The 18,744-nt window shown below is 26.5% G+C and overlaps 1 protein-coding gene across 1 annotated transcript; it reads left to right on the top strand.

Annotated features, from left to right (window-relative positions):
- Positions 1–646: 646 nt before the first annotated feature.
- LOC140665869 (putative aminopeptidase-2) lies at positions 647–18,508 on the top strand. The gene is made up of 24 exons (XM_072892447.1): positions 647–821; positions 4,470–4,963; positions 5,605–6,060; positions 6,574–6,757; positions 7,149–7,305; positions 7,520–7,601; positions 8,067–8,446; positions 9,072–9,346; positions 9,645–9,835; positions 10,108–10,422; positions 10,508–10,574; positions 10,959–11,091; positions 12,904–12,925; positions 13,117–13,593; positions 13,755–14,213; positions 14,691–14,874; positions 14,975–15,131; positions 15,233–15,314; positions 15,729–16,129; positions 16,297–16,574; positions 16,884–17,077; positions 17,198–17,497; positions 17,845–17,914; positions 18,202–18,508. The coding sequence occupies exons 2-24, from the start codon at positions 4,491–4,493 to the stop codon at positions 18,361–18,363; spliced, it is 5,499 nt and encodes a 1,832-aa protein (XP_072748548.1). The 5' UTR covers positions 647–821; positions 4,470–4,490; the 3' UTR covers positions 18,364–18,508.
- Positions 18,509–18,744: the final 236 nt, after the last annotated feature.

Raw genomic sequence — 18,744 nt, 5'->3', positions numbered from 1 at the left:
GTACCATTTATATAGGATTTTTGAGCATAAATTTAATTTAATTTACTTACTTATAAATTTAATTTAATTTACTTACTTATAAAATTAATTTTTTATATTATTAAAATTAAATTTTTATATTATTTTATGAAAAATATTTTATTTGGTAAGTTGTATTTACTATTAAAACATATATTATGATATTATAAATACCCATGCACTTTGAATAAAATTATACTCAAAAATACTAAAGGTGATATATTTTTGGCCAGTACTGTATATATATACTTTAGAAAATGTACATCTCTGATATAAAATATACAATTCTTATCATTATATAATAATTATAATAAAAAACCTTTATAACTATTTTATATATAAAACATATTATTTTTAAGACAGACGTAATAATTAAATAAGTCGAAGTAAAAGCTTATGCTAGAGATAATATATATATAATAATAAAGATCACTTAAATTTATATTTTATATAATTCCCGGTATTTGTAAATTATAATAACTGACATAATTTATACCCCACCGTTTCATAATATGAGGCACAGGTCAATAATTTCAATTATTCATACTGTACAGACACGTTTGAAATAACAACGGATGATCGTCAAACGTCCGACTTTCATATTGAATATTATACAAGCTAGTCGAATGTCACTTCCCGTCACAAATGATTCGATTCATTTTGCTTTATATAAGTAAAAATACTTTATTATCGAGTAGTAGTGTGATAGTTGTCTAACAATAAGTGTAAAGTTGTTGCAATATTTCGTGACTTCGAGGTTTATTTACGAAGATTATTCGTGCAAATATATAGATAGCTTAAAGGTAATAAATAATCGTATATATGTACATTGGTAATAATAAATGTCAATTACAATATCCGCGAAAATTATATCTCACCAACATTTTGTCCGGTTTTGATGTTCAAATTGTCTTACGAATTCAGATTCAAATATTATTTAAATGTAATGGGTATCTTTACTATGTGCACGACAATATTAATAAGCATTGATACAAGAGAGAAAAATAGAGAGAGAGATTTTCTATATAACATATTTGATATTGTAATAATAAAATCGTATCGATGTAGTATTATAGATGTATAGATAAAAATCACTACATTTATTTTTAATTTAAAATACATATTTTTTGTTTACTTGTTAAAAATATTAAAATTATTTTTGCACTTTTTTTATTCAGAAACTGAGCACTGACCATTGTTTAAAATTTTAAAAAGACACGTGCCGAACACCAATCCCGCGTAATTTGTCGCATGCAGGTTGTACATACATTATATTTGGGCGGATATAGGCGTTTATTCACTATGTACATAAAGAATAGCTTGCGAAAGGATTGAGGGAACACATTACATGCTTCATAATTGCACACATTAATATTTAAGTTATTTTTTTCCATTATTTTTTCATCGCATTCTATATAAAATCGAGACAAAAAAACGATATAACAATTCGCTTAACGACAACACATCGCTGTGTTAAGGCTGAAACTAATAGATCTTCTACGTAATATCCAACAATATGCACCTTTGAATCCTTCAAGTTCATCGACCAACAGATATTTTGATATCTTTCTCGAAGAGCATTCAAATTAATCGAAAACATCAAATAAAAGATACTAATTCACATAAAACAGTCTAAATCTCACTGACAAAATAACAGTCGATACTTTGCCGACAAATTTACTTTTGTGCAAATAATCGCTTATTTCTTGCATGTTGAAGTCACTCGCATCGATTTTTGATCGAAAGACTGCTTTCTTCACAATCGAATTTTTTGTAAGTAGTTATAAGTTTAAGCCAAATATTTTCTTCGTATAATTGTAACATTAGCCCTTACGTTACTACAATAATTAGTTATATATAATTTTTTTGTGCAATTATATACCTGTGCATCATATAAAAAAATGTTACGTCGGCTCTACGTTTTTTCCTTCCACGAAAATGAAACAATAACCGTCCGATTGGTCATAAAAAGGTCGCGCGATAAATAGAACCATTATCATCAAATAATGTTTAAACATACTGAACACAACATCCAAACAAATGCCGGAAGGAATTGATAACGAAGTCCCCTAGAATAATAAAACCGAATAACACAGCTGCATAATCTTAAGAGATAAACAAATGATGCTGCTACGTCCTGTCGGCCCCACGTTTTTATCTCCTACGAAAATAAAACAATAACGCGCGACAAATAATGTTTTAATACTTCGAATAAATAAGGCTCTCAATATTTACAAACTTGTAGCTATCGATTTGGCAATAAGAGCGGATGTTAATGTGTAAATTTAGAAATTAATTCTCGCGAAAATTGAACTGCGCACAGGACGCATATTTTACTTGGTGTATTTACCAAGAAATCGATTGTCATTTTTGAGAATTCTATAACCCCTCTTTACCCCCCTAAAGAGATGTAGACGAGAAAAAATATCGGAGCGAAGTCGTTGAATCGGGAGTCGAACCCGAGTCTTTCGCTTGCCGAACGACTGCTCTTACCACTGAGCTATTCATTAGCACCTGACATTTTTTCTCGTCTACATCTCTTTGTAAATCATACATCTGTTTGTAAATAATGTTTTAAACATTGAACACGATGTCCAAAGAAATTCCCGGGAGGGATTGATAGTGAAATCCTCTAGATAAATAAATAACAAACACAGCTGCATAAGCTTAAAAGACAAACAAATGGTGCAAAATAAGAATCTCCAAATTTTCTAAGAGGCTGTACCGGACTTACTAATCAGCAATAATCAAAAATAAAGTGGAGAAGGATCTCGCCGAACGTCAGTTCTTATTTGTCGAAATCTCAAGAGTACTCCCGCCCAAAAATTTTTAACATGCCCTCAAGATTTAATATAAAAGGAGAGTACTCGAGCATTCATAAATCATTCCATTCATTCAGTAATTCGGCATCCACATTAATTTTTGTTCACTCGTTAATTCGCCCTTTATTCAGCGTTTACTTGTACTTTGACTTATTTCAGTCATTCGCTGATAAAAATTCACTTCGTATACCAAGTGCACAGCATAAAATTTAAATAATTAGAGTCAGTGAGAAACGTCGACCACCCGCCGAACGAAGTACAGGAGCTGTCGCCGAACCTCGACTAAATCAGCAGCCTAAGTAGTAAATCTACTTTCCTCTCTTTTGTCGTAGTCACTTTAAATCGCGTCGTAACACTTATTACACTTTTTCCTAAATTTTCATTATTTTCTTATAAATTATTGTAATAAATTCTAACCAGAATAAAATCTTTAAAATCGCACTCGTTCCCCTTCTTTTCTGGTTGACAATCTCCGCACTTATGTAACATCCGTGAACCACACACACACACACCACACTCACACACATAAAAACATTAACTACCTTAACGAAAAGACATAAATAGCTCTCTCTTAAATAAAAATTAAATTGTCAAAAGGCTGTAGAGAGCAAGGATGTAAATCAAAACAAAACATATTACAATAAATAGTCAAAGAATATATAATTCGATAAGCCAAAGTATAAAAATATAAAAAAATAGATGACTTATATATTAAAACTGATAAATGAAACAATATTAAAATGAGAGAAAACGAACGTTTCGGACTCCTACTTTGAGCCTTCTTCGGCGGAATGTTTATATTATGTTAAATTATAAAGATGGAATAAACGCATATATAGATTTACATAATTTCTTTCTAAAGATCATAATCAAAACTCGAGCGGACGGATATTTTAACTTCGCATACAAGATAAATTCGCAGATATTAATTAAATAAATCTCCACGGTTGAAAAGCCAGAAGAATCATTTGTTGAATTTAATAAAATGGAAGCTTAATGACTCGATCTCAATACCCGAAAAGTCACCAAACTGTGCATACGATTATTACTGTATTTACAATATTAAGCTGTTCCGCGAAAAGTTAGCAAGTTTATTTAACCCCCTCTCCTCTGCCTCATAACCAGTAAAAGATCACACGTGGTCCCGTCCCGGGTAATAGAGTTAATTCTCTTACCAAAAAGGGACCAACGAGCGAACGTTTGAAAAAAGCGTAATAGCGACATCGTTTACCTGTTTCTCGAACATTAAAGTTCGTTCGACCGAGTCACTCGTCTGTAAGACGCTTGACTTCGGCTTGAATATTGTTACGTCCTTCCTATTGACCCATCCTTCCCTGGGCCTGGACGTAACAAAAGTATTTTGTTTAATATAATTGCGCGATTATTATACAGACTACCTTTCCGTAAAAGTTTACTGATTCTATCGCTTCTCTTTCTATCGCAAACAATCATAATAGTTGGACAAGATTTATATTATTCGTATTCACACTCTCTTTCTCTCTCTCTCTCTCTCTCTCTCTCTCTCTCTCTCTCTCTCTCTCTTGAAATACACTTGATGCGATGACCATATGCAAAACACTGGAATTGCAGTTTGTATTATATTATTTTTCTTTCGAAAATATTTTGCAGCTACCTGAAAGAAGAATTAGTATGGCAATTCTGAAATTATTAATAAATATCGGCCTAATATTTACTGCTACAGCGGCTCTTCCTGTTGAAAATTCGAGCAATGATTCACGTACGGTGATTAATTATCGTTTACCAGACAATGTAACTCCAGTATATTACAATATTAAATTAATACCATATATTGAGGAAGGTAACTTTACCTTTGACGGAGAATCCAGTATTAACATCACAATTCATCATGCAACGCAAAATTTGAGTTTGCACGCACTGGAATTGACAATAGACGAAACGGCGACATTCTTGGTGAACAACGATGGCATTGTTTACACGCCGACGTATAATTATGACAATATAACACAAATCTTAGGTCTTAATTTTGATGATGAGTTATCACCTGGAAATTATACTTTGAAGATACGATATGTCGGTATTCTAAACGACGACTTGCAAGGCTTTTTCAGAACATTTTATGTCAATAAAGAAGGAAATACAGTGTAAGTAAATATTAATATGTGAAAATTCTTTCTAGTATCGTGTATATTGTTTTTTTAACATCATTTATTGTTAATATCTATTTGCTACTTTTGCCATCATCATCGTTATTATCCCAAAATTTTCTTTTTCTTTTCATTACTTTTTTATTATATAATAATTTTTTGTATTGTCTTTCTTTCTCTAGAGTACTAAAAAATTGGGCTAAACATGGCCCAAATAATAACTATATAATATAATTTATTAATATAATTATATAATTTAATTTAATTTATAATTAGTTTATTGATTAGTTTTGTTGTGTCTTTCGTGCTCCGCTCTTATTTTGTCTGTTTTTTTAATGTTTGTAACTCACATAAAGTGTAACACTTAATATGAAATTGCTTCAGGTTGAAATTTTAATAATATAATTGCAATATTTTATATATGTGCAATATTTCACTTTTCTAATATTATACTTTTCTACATAATTACACATTCCTAATATAATAATATGTTTTCACAATCTAAAAGAATGTCATGTACTATTGTCTAAATGTGAATCATGAACCATATTTACACGTTTTTCAAGTACTTCACTCATTTTCGTTCATAATAACGGTAAATTTATCGTTATCAAAAACGTGTCATTGAAATGTGTTAGGTGGTTGGCCGCATCGCAGTTCGAGGCGACTTCAGCGCGACGAGCGTTTCCATGTTGGGACGAGCCAGCATTAAAAGCCACTTTTGATATCTCTATAAAACATCATCGAAATTACACGGCTCTATCAAATATGCCGATACGGGAACAATCGGTCGACGGCAACGAAGATGGCATGGTATGGACGCACTTTGATACGACTCCCATCATGTCTACTTATCTCGTAGCATTTGTAGTAGCCGATTATGTTCGTATTCCTAATGAAGATGAGACCGTCAATATGTGGTGCAGATCGCAATTGTCGCCATATACAAAACTTGCACAAGAAGTTGCACAAAAATCTGGACGGCTATTGACAGAATATACCAACAGCACTGATAAAGTTCCGAAAATAGATCACGTAGCGGTTCCACATTTTGCAGCTGGTGCCATGGAAAACTGGGGACTTATTATTTATGTGTAATACATTTAATTTAAGAAAAATACCAATAGAACAACACGTATGTCCGTATCAGACCTTTTGCGTCACATAAATTGAAAATTCTTTTTATTTTTGCTAAATTATTAATTCTGCATATTTTATCTTTAATTTTTTTGCATAATAGAAATTATCCTTTTTTTTTTTTTTTTTTTTCATAAAAAAAATAGCCTAAAAACTTTTGGTTATTTAAATAATTTAAGATTAAACTCAAAATTAAATTTTTCTGCGTTAAACATTTTTTTTGCAGAATATAAAATATACAAAAGAAAGAATAAAAATAGAATTAAGTTATATTTGGATTACATGAAAATTAGAGAAAGATGTAATTTTTTAAATACAAATTATATATATATAATATACACACACATACAAGAACATTAAAACTTTTTACTTTAAATAATTATATATAAACGCGTTAGATATATATGTTACATAGTTATAAAATATATTGAAATAAACATAATTGCATTATTTATAATTACAATTTTTAGTGAATCATCTTTTGCATACAATGAAAGATTTGATTCGATATATGCTAAACAACGTGTAGCAGTGACAGCAGCACATGAAATGGCGCATCAATGGTTTGGTAATGTAGTCAGTCCATTATGGTGGTCTCATGTATGGTTAAATGAGGGATTTGCATCGTTCTTTGAAAACTATATTCTTAACCAAGTAGGTTTAAGTTGTAAGTTATATTAGCATGTACTTAAGCATTTGAAAAAATTATTATTAATATTTAGATATATGAAAAAAGACTGATAGATTAAAATATATCAAAAAGCCACTCTATACTTTTTTACAAATTCTATTAGGCATATATTCCTATTTTTCTATTTTCTATTACATTCAAATATAATATAATACTTGAATATTACAATAGCTGAATTATTTACAGCTTTCTGTATAACAAAAAAATGCATCGTCAATAAGTAGATTATAATTAAGAGTTTAAAATAAATTTCTCTAAAAACACTTATATTACGATATATCATAGTAACTAGCATTTTATTCTTAATCTATAATATTGAATTGATTGAAAATTCAAATTGTAATATATTTCTAGATTTTCGAAGATTGGCGAGTAATGGAAATGTTTGTTGTTACTACTCAACAATCAGCTCTTAGTATCGATATTGCTAAAAATATGAAGCCTATTACATTAAAAGTCAACAGTCCTAAAGAAATTGAATCACTTTTCTCTTACTCCAGTTACGGCAAAGGTAAAATTGGGTATTAAATAAATCACCATCCTCTCAAGTTCCCAAATATAGATAGTTCAAAGTAATAGAACAAAAAATAGAAAGAATTTTTTTACTATTAAAATGCACTTTTTTTAATCACAAAAATTGTTTTTTTTTCATCAGTTATGTCCACAAATTTATAAATGGTAACATATTATTTTATTATATCAGTTACGTTTATTATATATTACAGCACCCGCTATATTGCGCATGTTGCAACATATAATTACCGATGAAATATTTCGAAAGGGTATTATTAAATATTTACACACGCAGTAAGCAACATACATATTTATCTTTTTGCTTAAATATATAGGTATATATATAAAGTATATAATAATAGTTCGACTTAAAAGTAAAAAGTTTAAACTGATGTTATCGTGAAATTATATAAAAAATTTGTCAATAAAATACTATATAAGTAGTTGAACTAATACATTTTACATTTGTCAATAAACAATGCAACAATTTAATTATTGTGCTTGAAAATTTTATTATTATTAATTTTTAAAATAATAAAAATTTTATGAGTTAATGAATATATCAACAGATAATTTCTGACAATTTAATAAAATTTTATTTTCATCTTTCTTACAACAAAAGAAATATGAATTATTATTATTATTATTATATTCTGCGCTCCATATGTAATATTCGACAATTAACTATGGATTTATTTACACTAGTACGAATTATTGCGTTATTATTCTCAAAGCTATTTTTTATTTTTCACAATTTAGTCAGTTTGGTTCGGCTACTTCTGACGACTTATGGAATGCTTTGCAAGAAATCCTAGATGAATCAAACGTGCCACATAATGCCTATAGATTAAAAGAGGTAATGGATACCTGGATAAAACGAAGACATTTTCCTGTGGTACGTGTGATCCGAAACAATGACACCAATGAAATAATACTAACGCAAGAACATTTCCGTCCACTAAATGAAAGCAAACTCATCGATGATGATAGATGGTGGATACCCTTGACTTTTGCTACGCAAACGAACCCCGATTTCTCTAATACTTTGCCCATTCATTGGCTAAGACCTCAAGATCAAAATATAACTATTGATGGAATTGATCCAAATGATTGGATTATTGTCAATTTACAACAAATGGGTAAACATCCTTTATTCGACATTAATTTAATCTAAATTTTAAAATACGGATATTTTTTATTTCAAAGAGCAATAATCATTAATTTAATAATTAATAATTTATTAATCATCATTTATGTTTTTTATTTATTTTATTTAGATTTTTATTTTTATATTTTTTTATGTATATTTTTTATAATATATTATATAATATAAATGTTCAACACGCTCATTTATATAACAAATAATAAAATAATATCAAAATATTTAAACATTATATTTATATGTAACATATTTTTTAACAATTTAATAAGTTTTTAAGCATAATTTAATGTAATTTATATTATTAGTAAATTTACATAAGGTTAACTCCTTTAAAGGTCAATGATCTTGACAATGTTGTCAAGGTTGGCCTTGAATAACATCCAAAAAGTTTTAACCATGAAATCGTTGTTTGCTATTTATTAAAAAATTATTAACAATTAAATTTTATGATAAGAACAAATGTCAAATACGATAAATTTTTTTGAATATGAATTTTATATTAGTTGTATGTTAAGTATTTAAATAACATATATCAAAACCCTTAATTTTAAAAAGAATTGATTTTATGTGAATATTTACTATATTATTTAATTTTACAATAGGATACTATCGTGTTAATTACGATTCTTCAAATTGGAAAAAAATTGCGAACTATCTCAAATCTGACAATTATACAAAAATTCATGTACTCAATCGTGCTCAAATTATCGATGATGCCTATCATCTTATGATAGCAAATGAACTTGATGACCTAACGTTTCTGGATCTCATTAGCTATCTATCCCAAGAAACAGATTTTATAGCATTGTATCCTTTGTTTGAAATATTAGAAATGACAAGAGAGTTTTACAAATTTCCAGAAACTAAATTTTTTAAAGTAAGTATTATTTAAAATAAAGGAATATATATATATATATATATATATATATATATATATATATATACAATATATTTATTTATATCCAAATACATTATTTTGGAGTAAAGTAGAGTATTTATTCTTTAGATTATATTATTATAGGGATTATATTCTAAATAATTTAATAAAAGATATTCACTTAAATAAATTTAAAAACAACGTATTTATTGCGCGCGCGGTGTGTGTGTGTGTGTGTGTGTGTGTGTATATAGTCATATTAACTCTGCAAATTAATATTATTTTATGTTTTTTCTAGTCATACATACTCGAAATTTTGGATGGACTTATTAAGAACGTTGGATACGAAGAAGATTCTACTGAAGATGATCTTACGAAGCTTAAAAGAACCAAAGTATTAAAATGGGCATGCACTTTTGGTCATTCCGAGTGCAAGAGAATGGCCACTATTCAACTGAATAAACATTTCGCAGATCCCGAAACATACAAGTAATTTTACTCTATTTATTAAGTTTTAATTTATTTTAATATATTAACATAATAATATGGATATACATTTATTTAAATAAATATGTGACATAAAGTATCTATTTAATAAATTATTAAGATTAGAGCACACCCTTACAGATGTATTTGTATATATATATATATATATATATATATATATATATATATATATATATATAATTATAAATATACAATGCATAGGTATTTTATTGTGTATTTGAGAGCCTTATACATTATTGTTTATTGTGTTCTAGAGTTTCGCAAAATTTAAGAGAATGGACGTATTGTAATGGCTTGATGGAAGCAAATGCTTCTACTTGGAATAAGTTATTGGATATGTATATAAATAAATCAAATAAAAATAGTGTCAAGTACAAGATTTTAAAGTACCTGACTTGCTCTGAAAATCCTGATATTATAATTAATTTTTTGAATATATCTACATCCAACAATTCAATAATACAAGATTATGATTATTATACAATTTATTCTTCTATTATACACAAACATGGTAGTAATAGCGTAATAATCGACTATATATTAGCAAATTTAAAAGAAATAGTCTCAAGGTATATTAATAACATTTTTTATATTAATTGTAAACATACTATTGTTTTAATATTTATTTATTATAAATCTTTAAATTTTTTGCAGAAAATACATGGATGATGCATTATATTATTTAATTGAAAATGTGTATTCTAAGGAAAAACTTGACGAGGTAAATTTTATTATTTAAATTTTATATTTTTATTTACTTATGTTTAAATCTATTTATTTTTATTTATCAAAAATTATCGATTTTTAGGCTTTTTCGATAGAATGTCATTGTTATTAAAATAATTTAAATAGAAACATATTTAGTTTTTTATAAAATATTTAATACATATATTATTTTGAAAGATTTGAATTTTTAACAGATATAAACAAAAGTTCAGAATTTATTTCAAACAATAGCAATAGTTATATTTTTCTGTATTTACACTAATTTATTAGCATATTAGTTTTATATAAAATGCTGAAATATTTGACTAAAGTTATTGTATCATGTTTTTATACAATACGGTATTAAATTTTTAATAAATATAAATATAATTTGTTTTAGATAAGCAAATTTATAAAAAATGAATTTGAAGAGAAAATATTCCAAGATATTCAAAACAAGATAGAAGAACGCAAAGTTGAATTGTTGGACATATTTGCCTCATTGCGGCCAGTTGTAATACAAGAAAGAAAATAAATAATCATTATTGTAAGAAAAATATAATCAATTAAATATAACAATTGCAAAATCAGAAATTGCTTATTAATATTTTTAATTAATATTTGATTATTTTTATAAATGTAAAAATTGTATTTGTATATTTATAATATACTTTATGGATACTTTATATACTTATACTTGAAACTAAAAATAGTTTTAAATAAATTATATCATAAATTATACTCAGTATAATTATTTACTTTGCATTCCCCGAAAGAATCATTCTTTATTAGCGTCAAACGCTTCTGGAAATTATAGCAAAGAGGCTTATAAACGGGTAACCAGAGTTGCCTCGACTAGTTGAATAGCTACCACTGTCACGGAATCCTATACGTCTGATACGTAAGTACGCAAAAAAAAGACTTAATTTTATAAAAAACATCAATTCATATAAATTTAAAAATTTAATTAAAATAATATAAATTCCTCAAAAATTATAAAGATCAAAAACAATATTGTCAGTTCTTTAAAAACTTTATAAATTTTGAAAGACTGTTTACATTCAAAAATTATTGACATTTTAATGTACAACATTGTGTATTCTAGCTAATCGTAACTGAAAAAAATTGCGCGAAAACAGTGTCATAATATTAGGCATAATAACACAACAATATTATTGATAAATAATGTGACGTTTGATATTTTTTATATAACTTTTATATTAAAAAATATATAAAAATGTAAAATATATACATATATATATATGTATATAACGAATATAGATAAGAACTGTCAATATGTTTCTAATATTCTAAATTAATATTAGTTAGTTAGTTTATTTTTTAATCCTTGCCTTTCAGCTTAGGATGAACTTCTGGCTTACATCAAATCACAATTAACTGACTTACAAAACAATAATAAAGTACAATAAAATGAAATAATAGTATAACTTATATAACTGCAAAATAACAGAATGACAATGACTTTACTTGAAGTACATATGCTATAGCTTCTAACTGTGGTTACAGATAAAATTATATATAAAGTTAAAATCTAACTCAACCTTAAAATTAAAAAATTAAAATCGAAATTAAAATTAAAATTAAAATTATAATTATTATTACTATTAAAAATTCAAATTCAAATTCAAATTTAAACTAAAATTAAAACTAGAATTAAATTAATATTATTGAATTAAAATTATTAAATTATTAAATTAAATTAGTTAATTGATATAATTAATAGAATTAATCGAAATAGTGGAACAATAGAATAAAATAAAATTAAATAAACTAAAGTAAAATAAAATAAAATAAAATCCAATTAATAAACTATATCGAATAAATTAAATAAACTAAATAAATGAATAAGTGAGCTCGAACAATATTTAGATAACTGATAATGACACTAATAATAAAAAAAAATAGGAATCTCATATTAATTACATCTAGCATACTTGTTATATTATATACTTCAGCAAGGCTATTTCTATTTTAAAAACCAGATGCTATTTCTTTGTGAAAATTATGCATGATTAAATTCAGCCTTGAACTTGATACCCACCGCTGATGCTTAATATGCTTAATCCGCTTAATTAATATATCATTACATTGGTTTGACGTCATGGACACCTTACATTATACTTGTAATGCCATAGTTTGTGATATTATACATAAGTTAATAAAATTCTGTTTCTGTAAATTCGCGAGATATGTACATAATTTCCGCAAGATATTGAATCTTAAATGCAATAGCCTCTATTATCTATTATTATCTTGTTTTAAAATATACAATAATATAAAATAATACTGTATATAACAACGAAATTTTGGCTTTACTTATTTAGCAATGTACGTCCTATTGTTAAGGTAAAAAATATGAAATATTTACGTATAAATTGTCTTCAGAAAATATAATGTGTCAGCTGATCTCAGAACAAGTCTGGGACATTTTATAATTGCAATAAATGAAAAAAATTCTCTTTTTTATCCCTTTCCATCTTTTACAAAGTTTTACTTAAAAACGTAAAATTAGATTTTTAATTATTTTATCTTTACAGAATGCTGTTGTACACAATTATCTGCATCTACATCTTTACGTTCATCGAAGCAGATACTGCTATCATTCCAGAGTCAAATCTTAATAATAAAGAAATAAATTATCGGTTGCCTAATCACACAAAACCATTATTTTATAACATTCAATTAAATCCGCATCTTACGCCAACCAATTTTAAGTTTGATGGCGAAGTGCTTGTCTCTATAAAGATTTTAGACAGCACAAGAACTCTCATGCTGCATACGAAGAAATTGATAATAAACGAAAATGCAACGTTTCTAAAGTCCAAAGATGGATTCAATCTATACAATCCTATTATGTATAATTACAACAATCTAACAGAAATGTTGAGCCTTGAATTTAATGAGAGTCTGCTTACCGGATATTATATTTTATATCTAAAATTTACTGGTGTTCTAAACAGTAGACCATATGGATTCTACAGAAGTTCTTATACCAATGATGCACAAAATACAGTGTAAGTAAAATATTCTTTATGTTATTTATTTAAAATTTAGATAAAGAATAAATAATGATGCAGTATAAATGAAAAAAAAAAATATATATATACAAATAATCATCTAATTTAATAAAATAACTAATTCATTTAATAAAATAACTATTGAAATTTTTTTATAGATGGTTTGCTGGGACAAATTTCATGGCAACTTATGCGCGTGCAGCTTTTCCATGCTGGGACGAGCCAGCGCTAAAGGCTACTTTTAAGATTGCCATCAAACACCATACTAATTACACGGTTCTTTCGAATATGCCAATTTCCGAAGAGTCGGAAATCGACGAGAATGATGGAAAAATATGGACGCACTTTGAAGAATCGCCTGTCATATCCACATACCTAGTCAGTTTCCTAGTCTCCGATCTTCGTAATATAAAAAATTTCGATGGAACCATCAACGTCTGGAGCAGAAGCAACGCAATTTCCTTGGCGAGTTTCGCCCACGAAGTTGCCGAAAAAGCAGCGATTGAATTGGAAAGATACACCAACCATAGTTCCATTCGAGTGGCCAAAATCGATCATATTGCACTTCCTGATATTTCTAACAAGGCTACTCAAAGTTGGGGGCTTATTACCTACAAGTAATGTCATGATACGAATATTACGTACGTAAGAATATAATAATGTATACACAGGAAAGTAAAACATTGATATATTAAATATTAATAACATAATATCTACTCTTTGGACCAATAAAAAATTTGTTAATCTGAGAATAAATAAATATTATAGATACTTAAAAAAGTTTTTATCTCAAAATTTATATACAATTCAAGAAAAATATCATTTATTTTATATTTATCTTATATTTTACTCATATATGTATATCGTAATCTCAGAAATATTCCTTATCTTTGTTTTTATGTGTGATATTCTACATACTTTTATTTTATTTTATTTATTTAGAATTTTATATATATATGTGTGTGTGTGTGTGTTTTTGGAATATTTTAATTAAATAATATAATATATCTTATTAGAAAGAGAACAATATATAATTATTTTGGTAACTTTGAAAATTATGAAATTCTATAAGACATTCTATATACGATCTACAGAGAAGCTACAATACTGTATGATGGAAACAGTAGTTCAATCGATACATTACATAGAATTGCGAGCAATATCATTCATCAGTCAAGCCATCAATGGTTCGGTAATGCTATTAGTCCGACTTGGTGGACGCATATATGGATAAATGGAGGACTTGCTGAATATTACAAGTATTACATTACTAACAAGGTAAGAATTATTATACCAATAACTTTTATACCGCAATTAAAATCGGAATTTTCATATTGTATATAAAGATTGACTTATTAAATAAATTTTCTCAATTTAGATATATAAAGATTGGCAACTTATGGAACTGTCAGTATTAAAAATATTGAATCTAATGTTTATAATTGATAGTTTTGAATATGTACGACCTCTTAATTCAGAGCCTAATACTCCTGAAGAAATTAATTCAAAATCTTCTTTATCAGACGATCGTAAAGGTAATATATTTTTTAATAAGAAAAAGTAAAATTAAAACTTATAATTAAAAGATATGTTAGTCATAATTCTTCTTTCCTAAGAAATATGATTATTATTTCAGCCTTTCTGCTTCTGCGGATGCTTTCACATTGCCTGTCTGATAATATATTTCATACAGGACTTGCTAAATATCTTGAGAAGCAGTTAGTAAAATATTGCACTTTTATAAACATATATATGAAAATATATTTATTTACAGCAAATAAATTCTTGATTATTAAAATAATTATAATATTAACACTAAGAAAGTTATTAATAGTCTGCTATTAATTGATTTTCTTTTTGCTTTTCTTTTTTTAATACTTTTATTCCTTTTTTAAACTATCACAAATACATATAATAAAATTTACATATCAAATAAAGATAAAAAGAATTTACATTCTGTTATGTTTAATGCAAATAATTAAAATTTGCTATAAGAATATTTTACATATTATATCTCATAGTTTTTTATGTACAAAATAATCTTTTATACAAATTAGATGATGCTATATGCAAAATCGATAAAATTACGAAATAACATAATATATATATATATATAAAAAATTAATTCTTAGCAAATATGGCGTAGCCAGTCCTGAAGATTTATGGAATGCTTTGCAAGATGCATTTGATGAATCAGTGATGCCTCAAAATAAATTCAAAATTCAAGTAGTAATGGACACTTGGATAGGACAGAAAGGATACCCACTTGTAACAGTGGTTAAAGATCAATATGGAAAAACGAAAATGACACAGGAATATTTTCGACCACATGAAAAAATGAATACACGTAAAAATAGTAATAGCACAGCTGCTGTGAACAAGAAATGGTGGATCCCAATCAATTTTGCGACTCGTACGAATCCGGATTTCTCGTCAACCTTAGCCACACATTGGTTGTCGCCGGAAGCTGAAGAGCTTATAATCGAGGATATCGATCCGCAAGACTGGATCATCGTTAATATTCAACAAACTGGTAAAAGAATTTTGTTTACAAATTTATTCGCTATTATAAACATATATATATATTAAATATAATTTAAATATTTATGTAGTATTTGATATTATTATTTTTTATTATGTATACATTTTTAAATTACATTTATAAATATGTTAATTTTAATATTAACGATCATATTACAGGTTTCTACCGCGTAAATTATGATCCAACAAACTGGTTAAGAATAGCTAACTATCTAGATTCCGAAAATTACACGAAAATACATGTATTCAATCGTGCGCAAATAATTAATGATGCAATTTATCTCATGTTGTCGCATAAACTAGATCCTAGAATTTTCATGGACGTAACAAAATATTTACGACGTGAAACGAATTACATAGCATGGTATCCAATGTTTAGAGTTTTGGAGGACGTAACGACATTTTTTCTTTACAATGGAGGAGGTGAATTGCTTAAAGTAAGTTTTGACATCTTTTCTATGCTATAAAATTGTTTAAAGTTATGTGACATTTTTTACATGTTATAAAATATGATGTTTCAAATAACATTGCATACAAAATAAAGAATAAAATCAATTTAGAATTAGTCCGACGTCAATTAAAAATTAAAAAAAACGCTATCATCTTTTGAATAAAACACGTGTCTCTAATTATGTTTATAACAATAGACTCTTAAAACACTAAATCATAATTTATATGATAAAAGCATTAAGGGCCTAAATCAGTTCTTTTCACTTTTTATTCTTAATCAACATGTAATATTACAGCCGTATGTTTTGGACTTGATGAACAATATTATAGAAACTGTAGGTACACGGGATCGTTCAAATGATAATTATTTCACAAAAGTAACAAGACATGCAATTCTTAATGACGCATGCGCCTACGATCATCCCTTATGTTTACGTGAAGCCCATGCTCAATTAATCAATTACTTGGAAAATCCAACACTCGCAAATACGTAATTATGAAAATTATTTTATAGATTTTAAACAAAAGAGTTACTTAATTAAAAATTACAAATATAATATATGATATAGAGCTTTTTCTGGTAATACATTTTTAAAAAATTCTATTTTAGTACTTCGTTTCAAAAGAAAGAGTGGTTATTTTTTAATGGAATAAAGCAAGCAAATGAAACAGTTTGGAACAAATTGTTGTACATGTACACCAACAATTCTGAACCAACACTATACTGTCTTGGACACTCCAAGAATTTGACTATTATCAAGAAACTTTTAAACATGATCATATCGGAAGATTCACCAATTGCGAAAAAAGATGCTTTTCGTATTATCTATTCCGTATTAAATGGAGATTTTCCAAATGTGAATGTGGTGATAGATTTCACTATGAATTACTGGGATAAGCTTGCAACTATGTAATAATTTTATATTTAATATTTTAAAAGTTGTGCATATACTTTCTATCACAGAATATTAAGTAGATTTGAAAATATTAAAATTAAAATTTTTTTAATAATTTAAAAGAATATTACAGAGTGATTAAGTCACAAAAAATTAAACTTAATGTAAAATGTTTTATAAACAGTGTGTAAGGTATATGTAAGAATCAGTAGCTTACATTCTGATAATTACAATTTTTTTTTAATTTGATCTTTATTTTATCTATGATTTAGAAAAAATGCACAACTTATAAACAATTTACGTAAAAACACATTTATTTTATTATATCCATATGTCTAATATATTGAACTTTTTATTATAGTCTTGATAATCCCACGGATTTATTGTACAATATTGCTTGGTATGTTATTTCGAGGAAACAAATTGAAAAGGTATAAATGTCACAAATAGATGATAAAAAATATAATTCTTATGGAAAATTTTTATTAATTTATTCTATTGTTTTAGTTTTTTACATTTTTTACATTGTAATTACAATATAAACAATATAAACATTAAAATAATTATTTAATAATTTTCAATAATGTTTTTCTTATAAAAATATTAAACTGTATTTTTGGGAGAAAGTAAAAATTTACAAAAATAATAACGTATATATACGGTTATAGAATCGTTCCTAATATACTAAAGTAATATGTTTAAAAAAACTTTTTTTCAGATGAAAACATTCTTAGACAACCTTGGAATGGAAGTGCCACAAACCATAAAACACCAAGAACGGATTATAGAGCTGACAGAGACAATAGTGAATAAAATTCGCTTGTGGTTAGAACATAGAAATTTAAACTTATCTACAAATATTATATCTCAAGAGATTTGATACTTGAGTTGCATCGATAATGTTAACATTATTATATTTATATATATGTATTACGTAATAACATCATATTTAAATAAAATCTAATATATTATATACAATAATTAGATGTAATATAAATAAAATAAATAAATAAATTGATCAATAATTGAAAGCATACGTTACTAATTATAGTTTACTCTAAAATGTTATATATATATGTAGTTATTATATAATAACACAATATAACACATATAATAAATAATATACATTTAATAAAAATAATAAATAATTATGTGTGAATTGCGTATATTTTGTCTATAAAATAGATAAAGTATAATTTTTGCAAAAATATATCTTTCTCATTTAATTCCCGAAGAGATAAACGCAAACAATTAATCTTTA

The sequence above is a fragment of the Anoplolepis gracilipes genome, chromosome 5, assembly GCF_047496725.1.
Source record: "Anoplolepis gracilipes chromosome 5, ASM4749672v1, whole genome shotgun sequence".
In the NCBI taxonomy this organism is placed as follows: domain Eukaryota; kingdom Metazoa; phylum Arthropoda; class Insecta; order Hymenoptera; family Formicidae; genus Anoplolepis; species Anoplolepis gracilipes.
Note: the sequence above shows the minus strand (reverse complement) of the source record. Positions and strands in the feature narration are given on the sequence as shown.

Excerpts from the sequence above, each read along its gene's own strand:
- LOC140665869 (XM_072892447.1), top strand. The coding sequence starts at position 4,491 with ATGGCAATTCTGAAATTATTAATAAATATCGGCCTAATATTTACTGCT. Across the intron at positions 14,214-14,690 it reads TGGGGGCTTATTACCTACAA|AGAAGCTACAATACTGTATG; the intron begins GTAATGTCATGA and ends TACGATCTACAG. Across the intron at positions 15,132-15,232 it reads TTTATCAGACGATCGTAAAG|CCTTTCTGCTTCTGCGGATG; the intron begins GTAATATATTTT and ends TTATTATTTCAG.